Here is a 25,618-nt window from a genome sequence, read left to right as displayed (position 1 = left end):
ACTCAAATTTACCAATACTGACAACCCAGAATATGAAATAACAAACCATCTCTTTTCTGAAATATCAGCTATAGATGGTTTCTTACAAATTAGATACTCAAATTTACCAATACTGACAACCCAGAATATGAAATAACAAACCATCTCTTTTCTGAAATATCAGCTATAGAGACTCTTCCCACTTCTCCAATTTTTAAAAATACCTGCTTGTGTACACCTACTTCACCAAATAACGTGTATAACCAACTGAAAGCTTAATAGATTCCCCTAGTGGTTTCTCAGCTTTTGTTAAGTACTTGCACAACAAATTATTTTCATGCTAGGTTCCAAGAAGTAACATAAGACATCAGTGAGCTCAAAATTTCATTTTTTTTAGACCCAAACAGAGCTTAGTAACTAAGCTCAATAAATTATACTGGATTTTTGTGGTACTGATATAGCAATTTACGATTTTTTTGTTAGTTCAAAATGTACACATAAAACAATTTTATATCCTCCACATGCAAAATCTAATAAAGCTTAGCAACTTACAGCAAGCAGCAAACAAGTACAAAGTTTGTAACTAGAAGAGATGGTTGTTTGCCAAGATGAGAATACTTATTTGTTAGAATTCCCATATACTTGTAGCCAGGTCATGTCATAATGGTTCTGCTTGAATGAACATATTAATAAAAATTTTGTCTCTGAAATAACTAATGGTACCCCATGCAGCATATTAACTATATAAAAAGAAGCTAGCACATGATACCAGTATATCCTAGAACAAATCAATTTAATAGCACTAAAGTTAATCTTGTTAAAAAAGTGTTTAACACTACTATCATGCCATGATCCAAAAACAATAAAGAACTTATAATAGAGCAGAAAGTTCACATACAAGTTTTGTGATGCTTTTTCGACTGTCAAATAAACTGCTGTAGACTTCAAATGATCCCCAAATGTTGTCAAGTACACCTCAGATTGGGAGACCAAGACAGGTACATTTGAAAATAGGGAAGGAAAAGGCAGACCACCTGAACTCAATGTTACCAATGTTAAGTATCTTTGTTTACGCAGCCTTGAGGACAAAAGGAACAGTGCCACTGATCTCAAGCATGAAACAAATAACTATTTACCAAATGACAGAAAAGTGTCTGGACATATAGTATCAAGAAGACTCAACTAGATCAGATATATCTGGTTATGTAGCAGTCAACAAACTGGACTGTTAATGATTGGGAAAAGATGTTATGAACAGATGAGTCAAAGTTCAAAATCTAGTTCAAAGTGTAGATGTATGTCTGCAAGAAGAAAGGTGAAATATTTACCTCAATGCAAACACTTACCATGAAGAATGAAAGACACAGTATGATGGTTTGGAGTGTCTTTCCACTGAAGTGACATGAAGCATTTGCAATGGACAAGTACCATCCAATACTGATCCAACATAGCATACCAGTGGTTCGCATATAACTGATAAAGGATTTGGCTACCAAAAGGATAATGACCCCCAACACTCCTACAACCTGTACAGAAATTATTTAGCTGAGAAATAAGCTGCTGGAGTCATTCAAACGATGCAATCGGCCCCCACAGAGACCAAATCTCAACCCAATTGAGCAAATCTGGGAAAGATAAAAATTGACAAATCAAAAAGTACTTCCAAAGAAACTTTATGGAAGTGTACTAGAAACATTTGAAGTAAAATCCAAAAGGACAGCTTGATTAAATAAATTGTAACAATGCCCGAGATACTGTATGTAGTTATTAAAGCAAATTGAGTAGCAAATATTAACTGTTTGGTGAAATCAAGCACTTTCACCAAGTTTCTTTTGTATAAAATAAGAAGATCAATAAAGCTTTGATGTTTCACCTGTGATTCATTGAAAGTCACCTGAAAAAATCTAATTTTTTGACTTTGTCCTAACACTTTAGCAAAGTACTACATGCGCACACACACACACACACACACACACACACACACACGTAATGCATTTTAAGTGAAATGACTATTTTACAAAATTAGTCCACTAAAACACAGCCAAAACAGATAACTTTGTAAATGGACAGTTTTATATTCTTGGATAAAGAACATAAGAGGAGGTGCACTACATCCTTGAGACTTCTGTAATGTAACAAGGGCATGGTTGAAAGGTCAATAATAAAAATTATTTATATATGCATAATGTTATCAAATTTAAGTTATTTTTGCTAAACATTTATGTTAGTGTTATAATCTGAAGTCATTCTAGAACAAAAAAGCATAGTGTTTATTTCCTTTTTTTTTTTTTTTAAATAGTGATTATAAGGTTGGTTAAATTCATTTAATCCATACTGAGATACAGTACTAAAAACAAAGTATAATCTTGTCTCTAGAAAAATGTTTGATAATTATCTTAAAGATTTTGCAACTGAAATTTGAAAATGTTCTGATACACGAGTATTTGTAATCTTAAAATCAAAATTTGAATTGATGTTGAATGGTCAGCATTCAAAAAGAAAAAAAGGCATGAGAAAGGTGTTACTTAAAATAACTTTTAAGTTTTAAAATTTCTTATCTATGAAATCCTTTAATGTTTACAGAATGTGCAAAATTGTGAAGTTTACTCATTTTATATCATAAAAACTATTATAAGAACAAAAAGCCAATGCTGAGAGAATCAATTACTTAATTGTTTTGAATACTAAGGTGATAAAAATAGAAAATAAAACCTAGTGTCCTTGTGTAGCATAAAAAAATAAGGGTTTCAAAAATTGTTGGGATAGATAGCTTCAGCTGCAAAAAAGTCAAGAAATAGGATACCACTTAAGAACAAAATTTAAAACAAAAAATTATTACTTGCTCCTGGTTGGTTATTTAGACCATTGTATACATTAGGAGAAGGCGGTACATATGATGAACTCTGATCTGGCATTTGTTGAGGTCTGAACTGCTGTGGAGGTCCAACATACTGAGGATTCATCTTGTTTTCTTCATGCATATACAGCTAAAACAAAATGAATAAACACTATTAATTGAATTGATATCACAAGTGCAGGATTTAAAAATATTCCAAAATCAACTATCTGTATCAAATGTAGCTGTAGTTTAACAACTTACACACACACACACACAAAGCAAGCACACAAAACTTGAGGGAAGAGACCCAACTAAACAACTAAAGCTCATTTTTTGTTGGAAAGAGGAATTCAACTTATTAACTAAAATGCATTTAATTTGCAATTTTTTTAACCATTTTTGAATGGATGTGTAATCATACTTCTGAATACTCCAAAACAACTAAGAAATGATAAATCAGTTTGATTAGAAAGCGCAGACAGATTTTAACCATATGATTAGTTTAAATATGTGACCTTGCCACCAAACTATTATCCAAACAATGATGCATGCCATTCCTGGAGAACAAGGTAATGAATACATTAAAAAAGTAAATGAGCAACAGATTATTCTAAATTTTAAACTCTCATTGCTCTTCAAGTGGCTGCCTTTTTTGTATAAACAACCAACAAAATATGAGTTGTACAACTGGAAAAGTTCCTGATGTCAACTACTCCAAAGGAACACTACCAATTTTCCCACATTTAATTACTTAAATCAGTATATACACATATTTCTTTGTGGTTACCAAAAACTAAGGTTTGTGGGTTTTTTTTTCAATAACGTGTAATGCCGTGTAATTTATTTATTAAAACTTAAAGATTATTCAATTAATAAATATACTATTTACATCAAAATATACATTTCAGCACTGAATGCAAGCTAAGTTTATACATTGGTAGCATCTTTTTAGTGCTTTTCAAAGTTCTTGTGCATCCTATAAGGATTTTTACATGTCCCTTCAAGTATATATGACAGATTGGTAGCAACTGTGTTAGCCTCCATAATACAGGAAACCTCAATTATTTATGCACTTTTCATTCTATTTAATTAATGTAAAGTGGTTCAATAATTCATGGGCCAATAATTAAAAAACAAAAAAAAACCTGTAAAATCCAAGGTATAAAATTTTCAAATGTACGGTGTTTTGTGATAACAATGTCTAAAGGTTTAGCTGCTATATTTTGTAGAATTTTTACATGTCAAACAAAATAAAGATTTGGAATAAAAGAATGATGAAGAGAAATGGATACAAAGGATTTCCATTAACCCACTAAAAATTCAAACATAAAAATCAACATGACTTAAATATAGGTTATTCACATTCATGGCCCAAGTGTATAACCAAAATTCTGAATATTCAAGATTATTGTCCCAAACATCTGGTAAAAAAAGTTAAAAATTAAAATTATTAAAATTCATAAAAAGAATATTAAGGTAAAACAAGGCAAAGTTTAATTTTTGAATTAAAAACATGAATAGCATTAAATACAATTTTCGCATGTAGTCTACAGAGGTAAGAAAAAACTGCAGTAATACATGCTATAAAAAAACTTTAAGCATAATAGTAATTATCATAACTTGCCAGAAAGACTAACAGGTAAATTCAAAAACCACCATTAGTCACCTGAAGTTAGCCTTTCCAGTCCTGGTTTTGAGTTATGGCCATTTTCAGAAAGTAAAGTAATAAATGTTTTAAAAAGACTCGCAGCAAAATTTTAATTATAACTTGCCAGGATGACTAACAAGTAGTTCAAACAGCAGCATTAGTCACATGAAGTTAGCCTTTCTAGTCCTGGTTGAATTATTTGATGTTATAGCCATTTTCACGAAGTAATACAAATTTTAACAGACTTGGTAACAACCTTTTAATAATTATAACTCACTAGGATGACTAACAGGTAAGTTCGCAAACCACTGTTAGCCACCTGAAGTTGGTCTTTCCAGTCTTGGTTTTGAGTTATTTGGCAATACAGCCATTTCCCAATTTCAAATCTAACTAGATGAACTGTGATTCTTGAAAGGAAATCACATTAAAAAAAGTATAATGTATAAATTAAAATACTTAAATAGCATTAAAAAGATTAATGATCCTTAAAAAACTAAAAACATTTCCAAGGTGGACAGTGTCACCATTGCCAGTAACACTGTCTAACATTACAGATAAACTTTAGGGAAAAAAATGTGTTTAAAATGGTGTCGTCATCGAGAGTCATTACAACAGCAAGACAGTAAAATGTGGCTTAGTGTGACCAGAGTGTTATACAAACAACACACTGGTGCATCAGTCCCAGATAATGGAAAACGATGAGTTAAAAAACTGTGACCAATACGTAATCTAGTAAAAACAATTTTCTCTCTCCAATCCTTACAGAAGCAAGATGGCCCAAGTCCCAAAGAGGGCTTTATTTGGAAAAGCTTGTTTTCATGTTGCTCACTCCAAGTCAACTGCCAACTGGCATGGAGCCTAGCCTTCAATACAGGACCATAGTCCATATATGAAACAGGCACAGCAAGCCCGTTCCCACAAATACCAACATAGCCAGAAAAACTGGATAGAGTTAAATATTAAGGAGAAATGGGCCAGTCAGTTTTGAATATCGTCAAGAACAGGATGAGAACTAACATGAAGCGATTCCAGGGCCAGTAGAGAAATAAGCAAGTCAGTATAAATAGAACAATTGGAGTACTGCTTAGCTTCTGTGTGATACAAGGCAAGAGAAATGGTGAATAGTTCAGCAGTGAACACAGAAGCTGAAGAGGTCATTCTGCAAGCAACCACAGAACCACAACAAACTATGGCAGAGCCCACACAGTCACCTGATTTTGAACCATCTGTATAAATAGAAATGGAAGGATGGTTTGAAAGATGTTCAGCAAATAGCAGACAGTACTGCCATTCAGAAGTGTCTGCTTTTCTCAAATGATTAAAGATAGGTCACATCTGTGGTCTGTAATGAGCCATGGTGGGATGGGCTGACTAGTGAATACAGCAATGTTATCTATGGACAAACCCAATTCATCCAACTGCACTTGGATACAAATGCCAAAAGGAGCAATGGCAGATCTTTTGTTCTGAAAAAGCATGGCTCACTCAGGAAGATAAACACAATCTCAGGTCGAATGCTTTGGTAAGGAACAAAGTTTCAAAGCATACCCTAAAGACAGTTGCAGAAAGGAGGTTCATGAAACTGTGTATAAGCTCTGAACTGGGGAAGTGCAGAAAGCCCCAGTGCAGAGTTGAAGTCCCTGATGATGAATGGGGTCCAGCATTTTTAAAACTGAAATCCTTGCAGATCCAAAAACAAGTGATCCATAGTCTAGTTTCAATTGAATAAGAGCACAATATATCTTCAGCACAGAACATTGACCCACTCCTAAAGGAGTGGAAGAGAGGATACAGAGGATGCTCGGTGCTCTTATACCTTTGACTCATAGCTGCTTGATGTGTGGTATAGAGGTCAGCTTGTGGTCAAAGATAAGCCCCGAGAACTTTACCTCCGGGACCACAGCAGCACAACTTCATCAATACGAACATCACGATCAAGGTGAATACCCCATTGGCAGCAAAAGTGCATGCAAACAGTTTTAGAGAGAGAATAGTTAAAACCATTTGCTGTGGTCCACTTCAGTAAATGAATGAGGGCAGTCTGTAGCTGCCACTCAATAAACCTCATGTTCAACGACTAACATGAGATGTGAAAGTCTTCAACATAGAGCCCATTTGCAACAGTAAGTGGAAGTTGTTCAGTGATAGCATTAATCTTTATACTGAAAAGTGGGACACTCAAAACGCAGCCTTGAAGCACTCCAAGTTCCTGTATAAAAAAAGAGAAAGTGTTGAACACACATTAACTTGGAATCACCTGTCCATACGAAGGTCTTGCAAAATGCCATACCTCCATTTTGTATCATAAGCCTTTTCAATGTCAAAGAATATTGATCCAAGATGTTGTAGTTTGTGAAAAGGTTTCCTGATTGATGCATTTCAAGTCAAATCAGGTGGTTCATGGTGGAGTGCTGTCATCGGAAACCACACTGGGTGAGTAAGAGGAGGTTGTTTGATTCGAGAAACCAAACAAGACAAGCATTAACCATCATCTCCAAGATCTTACAGAGACAGCTTGTCAAAGCAATTGAACAGTGGTTTGAAGGAATCTTATGATCCTTCCCAGGCTTAGAGAAAGGTAGGACAATAGCCTAGCACTAGGCATCAGGAGAAACATTCTCCTGCCAGATCCAGTTAAAAACAATCAGAAGAATAGCAAGAGAAGCAGGAGATAGATGGCGCAGCATCTTAGTGTACATCATCAGGTCCAAACGAAGTACTGCCAGACCGATAAAGGGCCAGTTTGAGTTCCACCAGTGCAAAGGGACGAATATAGTCATAGAGGCAATCAGCTGGAAAGGAAAGATGTGATCACTCTGCCAAAGTCTTGATGGAAGAAGGTGGAGGACAAAGCAGAAGTGCTAGATACCTGACAAAAGCTTTCACCTAGATTATCAGCAATGATCCAGGTATCGGCCACTTCCTGGCCATCAGAGAGCAAGATCGAGAGGAGACAATTATATTGCCCACTGACCTTTTGAATCTTGCCCTACATGTCTTTGAAACTAGTGGTAGAAGATATGCTGGTTGTGAACTTAATCCATGAACCCTTCTGGCTTTGACGTCTTACCCACCGAGCATGCGCATGGTCCTGCTGAAAAGAGATGCAGTGTGAGTGTGAGGGATATCTATGAAAAGTATCCCAGGGCGGTTTTTGAGCCTTCCTTGCCATGTGGCAGGCAGGATTCCACCATGGATGAGAATATCTTGGAAAACATGTTAAAGTTTTAGGAATACTTTGAGCAGCTGCCTGTATAATACATCAGTTACTGCTGCCACACAGTTGTCTATTGATGGCTTACAGATGAGAGCAGGATCAAGTGCTGCTAGAGCACTGAAAGAGGGCCAGTTTGCTTGATCCAGCTTCCACCGGGGCATCGACCACGGCCAGTCTCTCTCAAAATTATAGGAAAATGATCACTGCCTCGTGGATTATTACCAACCCTCCATAAAAAATGGGAGAATACTGAAAGGGAGCAAACTGAGAGATCAATAGCAGTAAAGGACTAATTAGGTGCATGAAAATAAGTATAAGAACCACTATTCAAAAGAGAAAGGTTGCAATTGCAGAGCATATAATCTACACAGCAACCCCTCCCAGCAATATCAGCACTTCCTCAGAGATTATGATGTCCATTAAAGTGCCCCAGGATTAAAAAGGGAGATGGCAACTGTTCAATGAGAGCATCAGGGTCTGAACAGGAAGAGAGAAGAAACGGTGATGGTACAACCCAAGGAAACAAGGATAGCTACAACCCCCAAAAGTGTTAAGTGGCAAAGACAGGGTGGCCACATGCTGATCAACAAACAGTGTCACCTCTCTATGTACTCATCTATCATGCAGCCTGCCATTTCTTTACAAAGAAAACTGCCAAAAGGTGATTGTATCAGCAATTTTCAGCAATGTTTCCTGCGAGAAAAGACACACAAGATTGTAGGAAGCAATCAGTTCTTTGATGTCATCCAGATTAGAACGTAAACCCATAAACCTTGACAGTTCCATTGTATCAAGGTGGCCATTTTTATTTACATGTAGGCAAACTGGGTGGAGCCCTTCTGCTTATGACATTTTTTCTTTAGTCTTTATCAGAGAAGTCTGTCAAACTTCATGGATCCCGCCCTGGGTCGATTGGGCAAGTCTTTATTGTTGGTAGAGGATTCAAGTGGCTGTAGACATGAATGAATGATCACTTTGCATCTTGGGGTGGGAGGAGATGTACTCGAGGTAATGCCCGTACCTGGAACCAAAGAAAGTGGATCTTGGGGTTTGCTGGAGTGTGTATTAGGGACAAAGACAGGCATTGATTCAACAACTGTTTTAACCATTGAGGTCAAATAACTTTTCATTAGGTTTCAGAATGATTCTTTTGGAGGCAGAGAGATCCATCTGCACTCCCACTGTAGTACTGGAATGAATTGCAGCAACATATGTCAGAAATAAAGTGGTAAACAGCAACTTTTAAGCCTCAAGGTAAGTAATGTTTTAAATTGTTTTCAAATGCTGCACTGCTTTTTCTTCCAACCATTTAGGGCAAGAGCAAAAGTAGGATGGGCGAGTGCCATTGCAATTAATGCAATGAGGGTTTTTTTCACACTCCTAGGCATCGTGGTCCTTGCCACTGGAATGAGCACACATCAAGGAGCCATGACATGATGTCTTCGAGTGACTGAACCACTGAAAGTGGAAACATCTGAGAGGGTTTGATTGATTGATTGATTTAGTGTTTTATGGCACAAAGCAGCGAGGCTATCTGCACCAGACATTCGGTAAAAATGTAAAGAAAAATAAATAAAATAAATAAATAAATGTAGTAATAGACAAATGGAAATGAAGGTAAAACAAAAAAGTATAAAACCAATGTTGACACCTAGTCTACAATGTTAAGATAGAAGGCAGAGTATAAGAAGTTGTAAGGTATTTACTCTAGCAAAAAGGTAATGATCATAACCCGCCAGGAAGACTAACAGGTAAGTTCAAGAACCACCGTCAGTCACCTGAAGTTGGTCTTTCCAGTCCTGGTTCCGGGTTATATGTCATAGCAACCAGTATCAAAATGTAAAAGAATAAGTTTTAAAAGATACATAACAAAATTGTAACAATGAGTAGCCAAATGTCCAGTAAAAAGATAAAGTCAAGTAAATGGAGTAAAATTTGTAAAAGTAAATGAAGGTAAAAACAAAACAGCAATTAAAACAGAAAATGGTGTAAAAACCAATGGTGACATCCAGTCTTCAAAGTTGTAAAATATTTACTCTAGCAAAATGGTAATGATCATAACCCGCCAGGAAGACTAACAGGTAAGTTCAAGAACCATCGTCAATCACCTGAAGTTGGCCTTTCCAGTCCTGGTTTCGGGTTATGTGTCATAGCAGCTATTATCAAAATGTAAAAGAATAAAAGTTTTAAATGACACTCCGCAAAATCATAATAATGAGTAGCCTAATGTCCAGTAAAAAGATAAAAGTCAAGTAAATGGAGTAAAATTTGTAAAAGTAATTGAAGATAAAAGCAAAACAGAAATTAAAACAGAAAATGATGTAAAAACCAATGTTGACATCCAGTCAACAAAGTTGTAAAGAACTACCTGTAGCAGAATGGTAATGATCATAACCCGCCAGGAAGACTAACAGGTAAGTATAAAAACCACCGTCAGTCACCTGAAGTTGGTCTTTCCAGTCCTGGTTCCGGGTTATGAGTCAATATGGCCAGTACTAAAAAGTTTAGTAAAAGTGTGAAATGATATGCAGCAAAGTATAATAACAACTTCGCCAGGGCGACTAACGAGTAGTTCAAACGGATAGTTCAAACAGTAGCATTAATCACCTGAAGTTGGCCTTTCCAGTCCTGGTGTCGAGTTATTTAATGTTCTGGCCATTGTCCAATGTCAAATTGAAGGAGAGAGATTAAAACTGTAAAAAAGGAACCACAATTAAAAAGGTGTAATGAATAAATATGCAACACTTAAATGAGATTAAAAAGATTAATGGCTATTAAAAAATTAAAAACATTATCAAGGTGGACAGAGTCACCATCACCAATAACTCTGTCCAATGTTACAGACTGACCCTGGGAAAAAATATGTTTAAAATATTGCCGTCCTTGAGAATTTTAACGATGGCAAGAAAGTAAAACGTGGCTGATAGTAATTTGAGTGTTACACAAACTACACATTGGTGCATCAGTTCCAGATAAAAGAAAATGATGAGTTAAAAAACTGTGACCAATGCGTAGCCTAGTGAGAACAACTTCCTCCTTCCCAACTTTACGGAAGCTAGATGGCCAAAGTCCAATTTTGGGTTTGATTTGAAAAAGTTTGTTGTCACGTTGCTCACTCCAAGTGGACTACCAGCTGGCACAGAGCCGACCCTTGAAGATAACACCATAGTCCATGTACGGAATAGGCATAGGAGTGATGGTGCTGAAGCAGACATTTAGCTGCCATGTCTGCAAGCTCGTTCCAGCGAATACCAACATGGCCTGGTATCCAGAAAAACTGGATTAAAGTAGCTGCTAATGAGAAACGGGCCAGTCGGTTACAAATATCAGCGAGAATAGGATGTGAGCTAACGTGTAGCGATTCCAAGGCAAGTATAGAACTAAGCAAATCAGTATAAATAGTGCAGTTGGAGTACTGCTCACCTGCAATATGATCCAGGGCAAGAGATATGGCATACAGTTCAGCAGTGAACACAGAAGCTGTAGAAGGGATTCTGCGTGCAACTACTGACCCATAGCAAACCACAGCAGAGCCCACTGAATTACCTGATTTGGAACCATCTGTATAAATGGGAACTGAATGATTGTTTGAAAGATATTCATTGAATAAAAGACGGTACTTCCAATCTGGAGTATCTGCCTTTTTTAGGTGACTGAAAGAAAGGTCACATTTGGGGGCTGTAATAAGCCATGGGAGGATGGGCCAACCTGTGGAATCTGCAATGTTATCCAAGGACAGACAATTCATCCAATTACGCCTGTATGCGAAGGCCAAATGGAGCAATGACAGATCGTCTGTTCTGAAAAAGTACTGCCCACCGAGGAAGGAAAACACATTTCCAGGTGGGATGCTTTGGTAAGGAATGAAGTTTCAAAGTATATTGTAAAGATAGTTGCAAACGGCAAAGGTGTAGAGAAGGTTCATGAGATTCAATGTATATACTTCAAACTGGAGAGGTACGGAAAGCCCCAGTGCAGAGTCGAAGTCCTTGGTCATGAATGGGGTCCAGCATCTTTAAGGCCGAGGGTCTGGCAGAGCCATAGACCATTGATCCATAATCGAGTTTCGATCTAATAAGGGCACGATATACCTTTAACATTGAACAGCGATCTGCCCCCCAACTGGTAGAAGAGAAAACACGGAGGATGTTCAATGCTCTTGTGCATTTGACCCGAAGCTGCTTTAAGTGTGGTATAAAGGTCAGTTTACGATCAAAGATAAGCCCCAAGAACTTGGTCTCCGGGACCACTGGCAGCGAAACTTCACCGATATGAAGTTCAGGATCAGGGTGAATACCCGTCGGCGGCAAAAGTGCATGCATACAGTTTTAGAGAGAGAGAAATTAAAGCCGTTCGCCATAGTCCACTTCCGTACACAATTGAGGGCAGTTTGTAGTTGCCGATCAATATATCTCATGTTTGACGACTGACATGAGATGTGAAAGTCGTCGACATACAGCCCATTCGCAACAGTGAGAGGGAGTTGTTCAGTGATGGCATTTATCTTTATACTGAAGAGTGTAACACTCAATACACAGCCTTGAGGGACTCAAGTTCCTGTACAAAAGAGCGGAAAGTGTCGAACCCACACGAACTTGGAATCTCATGTCCATTAAAATTGTTTAATAAACATGGGTAGATGGCCACGTAACCCATATGTATGGAGGTCTCATAAACGCCATACCTCCATGTTGTGTCGTAAGCCTTCTCTATGTCAAAGAATATTGATACAAGATGTTGGCAGTTGAGAAAGGCTTCTCTGATAGATGTTTCAAAACGAATTAGGTGGTCTGTGGTGGAGTGCTGTCGACAGAACTCACACTGGGTTGGCGAGAGGAGGTTGTTTGATTCAAGGAACCAAACAAGACGAGCATTAACCATCCTTTCTAATGTCTTACAGAGACAGCTCGTCAAAGCAATTGGAAGGTAGTTTGAAGGAATCTTGGGATCTTTCCCTGTCTTAGAGAAAGGTAAAATAATAGCCTGGTGCCAGGCATCAGGAAAAACATTCTCCTGCCAGATCTGGTTGAAAACAATCAGAAGGACATCAAGAGAAGCAGGAGATAGATGGTGCAGCATGTCATAATGAATATCATCAGGTCCAACAGACGTACTGGCAGACTGATGAAGGGCCATTTTTTAGTTCCACCAGGGTAAAGGGACAATTATAGTCAAAGAAACAGTCAGTTCAAAAGGAAAGAGATGATCGCTCTGCCTGAGTCTTGATGGCCAGGAAGGTGGAGGAACAAGCAGAAGTGCTAGATACCCGGCAAAAGCTTTCACCTAGAGTATCGGAGATGCTCCAGACATCAACTACCTCCTGACCATCAGAGAGTAAGATCGAGAGGGGGATAGAATTGTAGTGCCCATTAACCTTTCGAATCCTGTCCCATATGATCTTTGAACTGGTGGTAGAAGATATGTTGATTGTGAACTTAATCCAAGATTCCTTCTGGCTTTGACGTCTTACCCACCTAGCATGTGCACGGGCCCGTTGGAAAGCAACCCAGTTTGGACAGTGGATTACTGTCAACCCTCCATGAAAAATGGGAGAATAATGAAGGGGAGCAAACTGAGAGATCAATAGTGGTAAAGGACTGACTAGGTGCATGAAAGTAAGTGGAAGAACCAGTATTGAAAAGAGAAAGATTGTGATCAGAGAGCATCCGCTCTACAAATCGGCCCCTCCCATCAATAATAGCACTTCCCCAGAGGGGATGATGTCCATTAAAATCCCCCTAGGATTAGAAATGGAGATGGCAATTGTTCAACGAGAGCATCAAGATCTGATTGATCATGTGTCTCTCCATGGGACAGGTACAGAGAACAAACAGTGATGGTATGACCCAAGGAAACACAGATGGCTACAGTCTCCAAGGGTGTGTTGAGTGACAAAGACAGGGTGGGCACGTGTTGATCAATCAACAGTGCCACCCCTCCATGTACTCAATCATGACACAACCTGTCATTTCTGTACAGAGAAAACTGCCGAATGGAGACAGTAACAGCAGTTTTGAGAAATCTTTCTTGTAAAGAAAGACAAACAGGATGGTAGGAAGCAATCAGCGTTTTGATATCATCCAGATTAGAACGTAAACCTCGACAGTTCCATTGTATCAAGGTGGCCATTTTTAAGAATGGGTAGGTGAAGTGGCTGGAGAACCCTTGGGTTTACGACCACGCGTCTTTTCTTTACTGTCTTTAGTCGGAGGAGGTCTATCAACCTCCATGGATCCTGCTCTGGGTCGGGTGGGCAGGTTTTGTTGTTGAAGGGAATCCAGTGACTGAGGGGCGAACAAATAATTGTTTTGTCTCTTGTGGTGGGAGAAAAAGATGTATCAGAAGAAATTCCTGTATTTCAAACTGAAGGACGTGGATCTTGAGGTTTGTTGGAAGGTATGGGAGGAACAGAGATGGGTGTGGAAGTCGATTCATCAACCTTTTTAACCACGGAGGTCAAAAGGCTTTTCATTTGTTTTGAAAACGATTCTCTTGGAGGCACAGAGATCTGTCTGCACTCCCACTGTAGTTGTGGAATGAAGTGCAGCAGCATATGTCGAGATGGAGTTGTGGACAGCAATTTCCGAGCCTCAGGATAACTAATGTTATGTGTCGTTTTCAAACGCTGCACCTTTTTCCTCCAACCATTTTGGGCAAGAATGAAAGTAAGAGGGGTGAGAACCATTGCAGTTTACGCAATGTGGGTTCATGTCACAGTCATAGGCATCGTGGTTCTTGCCTCCACAACGAGCACATGTCAGGGAACCACGACAAGATGTCTTTGAGTGGCCAAATTTCTGACATTGGAAACATCGGAGGTTTTGGTATGTATGGCCGAACCCTGCAAATGAGATAACCTGCCTTGATGGTGGCAGGTGCACGTGGTGAAGTAAATGTTAAAATGAGGGTATTTGTTGGCAGTGTAACTCCATCTTTGCGAGTGGAGATGCGCCTCACTGCAGAAACTCATTGAGTGGAGAGACCAGCGAGAATCTCCGACTCAGGAACGTTCTTCAAATCTCTTTCAACAATAACTCCTCGTGAAGAATTCAAGGTAGCATGGGGTGTAACCTCAATAGGTATATCCCCAATTGCCTTTGAATTCAACAGAAGTTCACTGTGTTGGAATGTGGATGTTTCAACCAATATGTCACCAGATCGAAGTTTCTTTACTGACTTTGGAGAGCCAGCAAGTCCCTCTAGTCCCTTTTGAATAAAAAAAAGGGGACATTTGCCCTAAAGGTTTTTCCAAAGAGAATGTAATATAAGAAAATGAGGTACATGTGTTACTGATGTTGAAGATTGCTGTTCTGAGTATTCAAGACGTGGTCGCTTACCCATTGACTGTTTTTTTACAATTGTATTTAAATTTTTTAGAGGATCCATAGGAAAAGGAAAAAATTTCAGTACCCACTGACCCCACCCACCATGGAGCCCTACAAGGGGACGCACTACAAAGTCACGCAAGGACAATGCAGCAACGCCAGGGTTTCGTGAGCACTATACCCAAACACCAGCATCAGGCACAATGTCCACAACACCCGTTGAAAACTTCCAACACTGGTACTTGGTTGACTCTAGCCCAAGTGGACCAGCCGATTGACCCAAGGGGGGCCACCCAAAGACCGCCCGTCTACAGGAATTCGAGGCCAAAGTGGTGTGTTAGGGTTGGACCCCTCAACCACCAGAATCCTCTCCTCCCCTTCACGGGTCGCCACGCATGGCAAACACGTGGGTGGATGTTTAGATCCCAGAGAAGGTAACCAGATAGAACAGAACCTTCCCTGGGAGGTCCCCTCACCACGTACAGGAATCCACACCGAGGGGCATCTGAGAGGGTTTGGAATGTATGGCCATACCTTGCAATTACGATAACCTGTCTTGATGGTGACAGGTGGACATGGTAATGTAAATGTCACAATGAGGACACTTGTCAGCATCATAATTCCACCTTTGTGAGTGAAGATGTGCATCACTGCAGGAGCTCCTTGAGTAGAGAAACCAACATGAATCTCCGACTTAGGGATGTTCTTCAAATTCCTCTCAACAATAACTCCTCATGATGAATTCAAAGTAGCATAATGTGTAACCTCAATAGGTATATCCCAATTGCCCCTGAATGTAAGAGCAGTTCACTGTATTGAGAGTGGATGATGCCACCAATATGTCACCAGATCAAAGCTTCTTTACAGACTTTGGAGAGCCAGTAAGTCCCTCCAGTCCCTTCTGAATGAAAAGGCGAGACATCTGCCCCAAAGGTTTGTCTGAAAGAGAATGTAGTATAATAAAATGAGGTACAGGTGTTACAGATGTTGAAGATTGCCACTTAAAATCTTTAAGATGTGGTCATTTATCTATGAACTGTTTTTTCACTATCTTAAAGTTTTCATTTGGAGGATCCATAATAAAAAAAAGAATATTTCTATGCCCAATGACCCCATTCACCATGGAACCCTGCAAGGGGATGCACTACAATGCCAAACAAGGACACTGCAGCAATGCCAAGGTTTCATGAGCACTATACCCAAACATCACCATCAGATACAATGTCCATAACAGCTGCTGAGAACATCCAACACTGGTACTTCGTTGACCCTAACCCGAGTGGACCAGCTGATTGACCCAAGGGGGTCACACCAAAGCTGCCCATCTACAGGAATTTAAAGCCAAAGTGGTGTGTTAGGGTTGGACTCCTCAACCACCAGGATCCTCTCCTCTCCTTTACAGGTCACCACGCACAGCAAACACATGGACGGATGTGTAGATCCCAGAGTAAGTAAACTGAAAGAACAGAACCTTTCCTGGAAGGTCCCCTTACCAAGTACAGGAATTAATGCTCAGGGACTTCATTCCAGATTACTACAAGCTAAAATTTGTTCTTATTTTGAACTTCATGCACATTTTTCTTTCTTAAAAAGACATCAATATTAACTGGATTCTTTCCTGTAAGTTCTGGACACAGCCATTAATTTTATAAACAATACATATTAACTAAAATAAAAGTCTTCCTCAGTTCAATAATGTTTTATTCCTATGTAAAAGAAATTAAAACTTTTTTGAAAATTTTGATGCAAGTCCCACCAACAATTATTATCATTTTTTCTGTATAGTAACTTTATTGCAGTAGAAAGACCACCTCCAACTGCTTATGCATTTTTCAGATACATTTTATTACACTTGTGGTCACAATAAGGCCACCTATAATTAAATCACATACCTTGTTGTATGTGCCAGAATACACTGGAATGCCCTTGAAAATTGATACTTCCTTCACAATATTTATAACTGTCATCCAAAATCACAAACTAGATACTAATCACATAATAATTACTTAAAATTATTCTGCTATTAACATTATTGTGAACTTCATAAAACAAATTATTTTAACTCATTTGGGTTTGCTACCCACTAATTCCGTCTACTTAATATTTTTCAGCATGCAATTTTTTAATAAGCTTTATGTTGAACTTGTATTCTCTGAACTTATTATTGCATTAGCAGAAAAATCAGTGTGTGTGTCCTTTATTATACTCATTTTCTATTTTTGTTAAAACATAATGAAGATTGATTAAGCAGTCTGACAACATTTAAGTAAATATTAATCATCAATTAAGTTGTTTTATTTTAATGTCCACATTCTAAATTAATCAAACAGTATCAGTTCATTTGAATAGCAAGCATTCTCAGTTAATAATGGAATCATTAGGAAATACTCTCAGCTAAGAATATACCTTGATACAAACATTGATGAGCAAAATTCCCCAAATAGAGCTATGGAGGAACTGCTGGCTACGTCCTCATTTACAAAAAGTTCATTGTTCACGACTCTCTGCTTAATTTAAATGATACATTTCTATACACCTATTCCACAAGTACCCACTTACCAATTAATCTCTTGCAAGGCACTTCATCAAAAGCTTTCTGAAAGTAAAAGATATAAAATAAATCAACCTACGTGCCATCATTCAAAATGCAGAAACATTACTGAAAAAGTCAAAATTATCTAAAACCATGCCAAAATTCATTAGTTAAATAAGTAAAAAAAAACAAGAAAACAACAAAGTTTTCAGTATTTAGCTACTAACATTCTTTATGGCTTAAGAATATCAATTACCTTAATTCTTAAAGAACTTCAAATCATTACTAAAATGCCAGTTTCAACAGTAATAGATCCCCACTCGTCATAAATCTAGACATCCCTACCACATTTTCTTCAGTAAAAAGTAACATCTTTTGTTGTTTTGCTTTTCTTCCATTATAAAATTCCTTTAATCTCTTAAATCTTTTGGCAAAGACTCAGTCCCTGGGATGAACCACAACTACTTCATAGTTTCATGCTGTAACATAAATTACTAAGCATATCTTTACAAAATTTAACTAATTATCAGTAAATATTACAATGCTTTCATATGCTTTTTTTTTTTAATTATTAAGTCTTACAGAGTGTTAAGCAATGTTTTTCCCATGGCTTTTTTCTTTTCCCATGTTGGATAGACAATGTACAAAGTACTTTTCATTAAGATTAAAAATACTTTTATGCATCACAAAATTTTCAATTTTCACATATGAAATCCTTATAATGTGTAGATAGTCTTGAAATGTTTAAGAAAAATATTTTACCTGTTTTTTAACTAATAAATTTCTGTACAGATTAAGTTGACTTGACCAATCTTGTAACCACCATAAAAATTAGAAAGGAAATATGAATACCTTTTGTTCTTAAATGACTATTAATTATAATTAAAAAATACAAATGTCATAATTTAAATTTTTTTTATTTGTTCTGTATTAACCTTCCAGATATTAACATGCAACTTGATGGAAGTTAACAAAGTTGATTTTTAGGATTCTTTACTGCATATCTTACTTTTATTGGTATTTAAAATTAATCATAAAATGACAATTATTCATAATTGTTGTTGAGGGCCATTTTACAATCTTATGGGTCAAAAGAAACTGAGTTTATGCATTACTGAAAATTTAATGAATTTACTGCCAGAAAACAAATAAAGATTCTATCTTATTTTGGAGAAAATCAACAGTTTTTGATTGAACTTACTAAATCTAAAACAAAGGGCTTGTTTTGCAACTGTAAAAACACTTCATCAAATCAGAAGCTTTCAAAGTAACAGTCCATGTGCATGACCTACATGTGAAAAGCCACAAATTAAAAATATCTTAAAATTGAGTAAGTAATAGTACAGAGTTCTACTAATAAATACAGTCTTATTGACACAAAAATAAATCCCAATAAATTAACTACACAAAATAAATTATAATGGAAATGACAGACAACATAACCTTGACAACATCAACACTAGTCTATTATACTAGTCTGAACACATGAAAAGACGCTTAAAGGTATTTATTTCATTAAAGCAACCAACATGGGTTGTAGACTTAGTACTATTTAATGTATTAAAAACATAATATCTCAATGTATCAACTTTAAGTATTTTGACGTTTTTCAGTAAGATAATGTTCCAAAGCTCCTAGTCTCCATCATGTTAGGAGCTCTTTACTAAAAAATTTTTGAAGCCTCTTATCACTAATTAGCAAGAATTTAAAAATCTCTCAATTACCCACATTAATTAATTAACCGGAACTACGTTCCCTACAGGCTTGAATCTTAATAATATGGTGAAACAAATTAAACTGTTTATATACATGCAACGAGCTCACCAATCAGATTTGAAGATTTACAGGGATAAAACGTATTGTCACTGGCGTTAATTTTACTATTAGTATTACTTTCATTGTTTCACTATTGGAGGCAAATTAAAACTAATATCACTAATAGTATTAGTAAAAGTAAAATCAGAAGTTACACTATAATTATAGATTAAGAATAAGAATTAGAACACGCCAATGGCACAGGCTTAACCTTAAGTTTAAAGAAAAATAATTTGTGAAAAAGAAGATAAAAATATAACTAAATTAGCTAAAAATAATATTAATAAGACAATGCATATGGTATAACAAATAAACTCTCACAAATGACCTTACCAAGTCAATAATGAATTTAACATCCAATTGCCAACACTTCGTTCACAAACTATCCTCTGCCACGTAAGGTAGATATTTGCGCAAGCGTCACAATTCGTGAGTGTTTATATATTTGAATACCAGGGGTCGATAGCAAATCATCAAACACTTTCATAATAAAATGGAGCATCACATACTAGAATTGAAACAAAGCCATGTATTATTATGTTTAGGCTGTAAAAATATTCTTCTAACTCGAAATATGCATTGTATTGTACATTCCCCGATCTTTTAAATACAAAATGCTTGTTATTCTTGAAATACATTTTTAAAATTCTTGTTAGTTATTCTTTTAGAAGAAACCAGAAATAGCAAAGCGGTGAATTAATATATATATATAAATTCATTCATGAACTTCTTATTAATTAATTGAAAATTTGTAGTGTAACTTATTCTGGTGAATTCTAGTAATAATATAAGAAGTAAAGAAAATCAAATGTTTAATCTGATGCCATTCCTGAAAGCGTCTTTAATTCAAGGCCCGGCATGGCCAGGTGGGTTAAGGCGTTTGACTCGTAATCTGAGGGTCACGGGTTCGAATACCTGTCGCACCAAACATGCTCCCTCTTTTAGCTGTAAAGGCGTTATTATGTGACAGTCAATCCCACTATTCGTTGGTAAAAAAGTAGCCCAAGAGTTGGCGGTGGGTGGTGATGACTAGCTACCTTCCCTCTATTCTTACACTGCTTAGTTAGGAACGGCTAGCGCAAATAGCCCTCGAGTAGCTTTGCGCGAAATTCACAAACAAACAAACAAATTCAAACCATACAGTTGCATAAGGCAATATTCAAGTTTAGTGACCATTGTTAGTTATTTTTGGCTTTGTTTGTTTGTTTTTTGGGAATTTCGCACAAAGCTACTCGAGGGCTATCTGTGCTAGCCGTCCCTAATTTAGCAGTGTAAGACTAGAGGGAAGGTAGCTAGTCATCACCACCCACCGCCAACTCTTGGGCTACTCTTTACCAACGAATAGTGGGATTGACCGTCACATTATACACCCCCACGGCTGGGAGGGCGAGCATGTTTAGCGCGACGCGGGCGCGAACCCGCGACCCTCGGATTACGAGTCGCACGCCTTACGCGCTAGGCCATGCCGGGCCATTTTTTTTTTTTTTTTTTGCTTTCTTGAAGATTATACACAAGTGAAGTTTTTAATATAAAAACGATAATAAGATGTTAGAAGGTGCATTAATTTTATGTAACTATCTATGGTTTGTTAGCATAATGAAATCCACACAGTGGCTCAATGGTAAATCCAAGAGCTCACAAAGCTAAATATTGGATTTTGATACTATCAGTGGCTAGAGCACAGATAGCCTATCTCGAAGCTTTTTATTTAACAACCAGCAAAGAAACAAGCATAACAAACGTACTTTATTGCCGTAATATATTTTACTACCCTACTTAAATTAAACATAAATGTTTGCTAAATGATATTTTCAACACGAAATAAAAAAAACGTCAGAAACGTCAAGTTTCAGGCCTAACCAACTTTCATTAAGAACTACTGAGCAGAAAGAGGGCGACAAGTCAGAAACAAATATTTTCTACATAGATATTCGTAACGAAATATTATGGTCGACTACCATGGATATAATACTCCACAGCAGAAACTGCGGCATTTTGTTATTCCCCATTACACGATTTTCCTGCAGAGAAGTCAGGTCGGTCCAGAAATGGAAGTTTGAAGGCAACAAATGATAGAGTGTTGGTTTGTTTATCTCTCTAAACTATAAACAGTCGAAAAGTGGAATGTGTGCAAGAAATAAAACTTTGTTTACCTTACAAAAATGCAGTCATGTTTATTAACACAAAACAAATTAGGAGAAAGTGGATCTATAATAGGTGTGTCGAACTTGAGAGAGAGAGAAAAAAGAAATGAAATCATTGTGAGTTTTATAAGTCAAATTAAAAGAAAAATAAACTCAAAACTAAAAAGATGAAAACAAAACAAACACAGTAAAGTTACTAAAAGTCAAACTAAACCTTGATAAAATCTAAATTTTAACAAAAAAAAATAAACTAAAAAAATTCTCAATCTTCGAATAAAAACTGAAGTTCTCTCAATAGTTAATGTCCAGAAACTTATCTGGTATAATTTGAACAATGTGGGCAAACCTATCTTTCATTGCGTGAAAATACAATGGTTGCACACAAAATCCTATTCTGCACATGACATACATGTACTCATGCTTGAATGGTGGGGCAAATTAAACCTCAGGCCTTTACCTGATTCGCTAACAGAAATGATAGCTTTCTTTTTCTGTGTGTTACCTGCTCTCTTCCTTACAAAAAACTTGGTTAATTATCAGATAGCATGAAAGGTTCAAAACATAGCTAGCAAGAAGTAATGTTTACCTGGACGACTTTCTACTTCAAACGTGAACTGAAATAAAGAAGTTACACAATAACTAAGAAAGGTACGAAACGTTTTTCGTTCCTCTACGTAAAAAATTTACTCAACCCAAACGAGCCATTTTTACATATATATTTTTCCCTACAAGTGGGTTTTCTCGACATCACTGATTAAGAAAGGTACCGTCCTCTACTGCATTCCCTTTTCCTAATACCAAATTAATGCATTGGACACATAGGCCTGAGCCTCGGGCCCTAATTATACAGGAGTTCTCTTAGCCACCCAAATAAGAAAAACAACTTTGTAGAATAGAGGTAAAAGCACGTTATTTTCAATATCATTAACTTTATTTTTTATTAAAGATTGTTGTTTCCAAACATTACCTAGGCATTTCAACTCAAAAATACATTATTATACACTTTCAGGGGATCATGGATAGCGGAAAATATACACAGATGTTGAAGGAAAATCTGAAGAAGTTACCTGAAAAGCTAAAACTCTGCTAAACATTTACATTTAAATAGGACAATAATCCCAAACACAGATCAAAAGCAACCCCAAAATGGTTTCAGAGATACAAAAATAAAGTTTTTCACTGGCACAGCCAAAGCCCATATCTAAATTCACTCTTAAATCCGTGGAGAAATTTGAAAATTGCTGTGCATTAAGGACACCCTTTTAAATGAACTGGAGGATATCTGCAAGCCGGAATGGAAAAACTACCCCCAACATACTATGCAATGCTTGTGAAAGCTGTCTAAAACGACTTTCAGCTGTCGTTACTGCCAAAGGGCCTTCAACCAAATATTTGTTGCATAATCATATCATGAGGGGCTTTTGCAACATGTATTTTCAATTTTTTTATGTTATTCCTTTCATTACAGATTGGATAAAATCCACCCAGCTCGTAACCACGAAAGTATCCATGACAGTAATTATACTTTGATTTTTGATAATATAAGTATATATTTATAAAATTGTGTAGGCTATTAGCAAACATTACAAGGTTTTTGCACACAAAATATCAGGTTTTTAAAGTAAGTATTAAGATATTTTAATGAAGATTTTTTCCTATTTCCAGATTGTTGATTAGGCAAAATGCAAAGTAATTTTTAGTATTGTAAACCTGGACACTTATTGTTGACCCGCAGAGAAGCATTAATTAATTGAGAAACAAGAAGCACTGCACCTAAGAGAGAGAGGTCCGTAAATGAAACCGTGTCTTCTTTCAACTTAAACCTTTCAGTGAGTGTTAGCTGGTCGAACACATTATAGTAGAAAATGCAAAACTAGCCACTTTGTTCTCGAGAAGTGGCTGAATGGTATATTAGTCTTGGCTCAGCATGGCCAGGTGGTTAAGGCGCTCGACTCGTAATCCGAGAGTTCCGGGTTCAAATCACCGTCACACCAAAAATGCTCGCTCTTTCAGCCGTAGAAGCGTCAATCCGACTATTCGTTGATAAAAGGGTAGCCTAAGAGTTGGCGGTGGGTGGTGAGGACTAGTCTTATACAGCTAAATTAGGGACGCCTAGCGCAGATAGCCCTTGTATACCTTTGCGCGAAATTCAAAAAACAAACAATCCGTTAGTCGTTTTACCGCAAAAGACCAAAGAACTCGCTCAAAACAATCTGTTAAACAAGATGATACAACTTGTGACGATGAACAATTTACTCAAGCGACTTGGAAGATAATAATTTCAAAGTGGGGAAAATGACTTAAATATTAGCAAAAGTCTTCAAATGGCAGAATAAATCATAAAATCAACCACAATGTTTTTCACCTAACAACAGTACACTTTTGAATATGTTGTTCATTGCAAAATAAAAGTACAGATAATTCAATTTCTTGGAGTCGTGTTATTTATCTTATACCTAATTTCAGTCTTCAGTTCTCGTGGAACTTAAAGAACCACAATGAGAAAGCCACAGTTCCTTGGCTCACGTCTTGAGTAGATTAGATTAGTTATTCTCTTGTTACCTAGTTAGTTATCCCCAATACCATATAGAAAGAACAACTGGTAAGTTTAATATATATATATATTTATACTTAATTTAGAGGTTAACTTGTTATTTTATTTGTATACATGTGTTTGCTTTTGTTGTCGTTTTTGTAGTTATCTCTTAACTTTAAAGCAAGGAGGTCGATCTATATTTATATACATGTGTATGTATGTATGTTCGCTTTTGTTGGTTGTTTTTCATGAACGTAATCTCGACTATATAGGTATGTGCAAAATGCTCGTGCATGAAAATCTTATGTGTATTATAAAAGCCGCCAATTACAACATAAGAGCAAGAATAAAACAACTGAAGTTGAAATGCCAAAAATCATTTATAGAAGAGAATGAAGCGCTAAAACTTGAAGTAAATAGTAGAATACAGTTGAGATTATGAGTAGTAGAATAAAATACAAGTCAGTAGATATGTTTCAAATGGGAGTAGTTTAAAACGTAAGTTTTATTATAATAAGTTGTGTGTGTATGTGTGTACAAGTGAGCTCTGTGTTACTTATGGATCATATTAGACGCACACTCTATTGTCCTGCTGTCTATTTTAGGTGGTGAAATGGCGTAAAGACTGCTACTGCTAGACTGGAGTATATGTGGCTACTTTTAGATATCTTAGATGCAAGTCAATGTTTAACCACTTCTAAATTTATGCTTTATGTATGTGTTTTAAGAACCTTTTATTTGGCCATTCAATGATCAAGTTCCCAGAACTCAATGGTATCTGTATGTTGCTCGTGTATAGTTATGAAAGAAGTTTTTTTTTTCTAATTTAACTGAAAATCTGACAGTGTGACCAAGACTAGCTATAGAATTAAAGGTTTATGAAAACTGTGTCTTTGGTAACTAGCAAATGTACACGTTAAATATGTATTGTTAAATAAAGCAACAGTTAAAGGTCGTGGGAAAGAAAGAGACTGTGTGCAACGGTACGAATTAAGAATACATCACACTTCTTTAGTATTCTTTAGTCGTAATGTTGATATCTATCAGGATCTACATATAGTTATAATGAAGTGTAAAATGTTTGGTGTAGTAAATGTTGTCTCTCACTGGCGCTTAGCTCAGCACTTATTATATCATTTAATAATAAATACGAACATATCTTGGTGGCTGGTAAAAGGAAAAGCCAGGAAAATGCCAAAATGTTCTCGGAGCAAAAAGAAACAAATTAAATGTCTCAGAGAATATTTCTCAGCTGTTATAGTTATCTCCCATATAATTAAGTCATGTATATATTCATATATATTTGTTTATTTACTTCGTTGGTGCCATATTTTTTAAAATTTAGAGCAACCCTTGACTATGGCATAGGATAAGGAAAAACAATTAGGACTACAGATGGTACAACACTTCAGACCAATCGGAAGGTGCATGGATGCGTAACTGAATCATAGTGTGGGAACCTGGTAACTATGAACAAAGAGAGGCAGACGACCCACAAAATTTTTTTAGATTGCTCAGACATTTCGGGCTACCACTGAGAGTGAGTGGTAAAGCTGTGTTTGTCGTATATAATACCAGAATT

At 36.7% G+C, this 25,618-nt stretch overlaps 1 protein-coding gene across 1 annotated transcript in view; it reads right to left on the bottom strand.

The window, feature by feature from the left end:
* The window catches only part of LOC143229499 (protein transport protein Sec24C-like), a 63,259-nt gene extending 43,473 nt beyond the window's left edge, over nucleotides 1-19,786 (bottom strand). Inside the window, 3 exon segments of the mRNA XM_076461909.1 lie at nucleotides 2,819-2,966; nucleotides 17,568-17,604; nucleotides 19,690-19,786. Coding sequence (XP_076318024.1) covers nucleotides 2,819-2,960 — 142 coding nt within the window. The 5' untranslated portion in view covers nucleotides 2,961-2,966; nucleotides 17,568-17,604; nucleotides 19,690-19,786.
* Nucleotides 19,787-25,618: the final 5,832 nt, after the last annotated feature.

This window comes from Tachypleus tridentatus, chromosome 10 (assembly GCF_004210375.1).
Source record: "Tachypleus tridentatus isolate NWPU-2018 chromosome 10, ASM421037v1, whole genome shotgun sequence".
Lineage (NCBI taxonomy): Eukaryota > Metazoa > Arthropoda > Merostomata > Xiphosura > Limulidae > Tachypleus > Tachypleus tridentatus.
The sequence above is the reverse complement of the archived record's forward strand: the minus strand, read 5'-3'. Positions and strand labels throughout refer to the sequence as shown.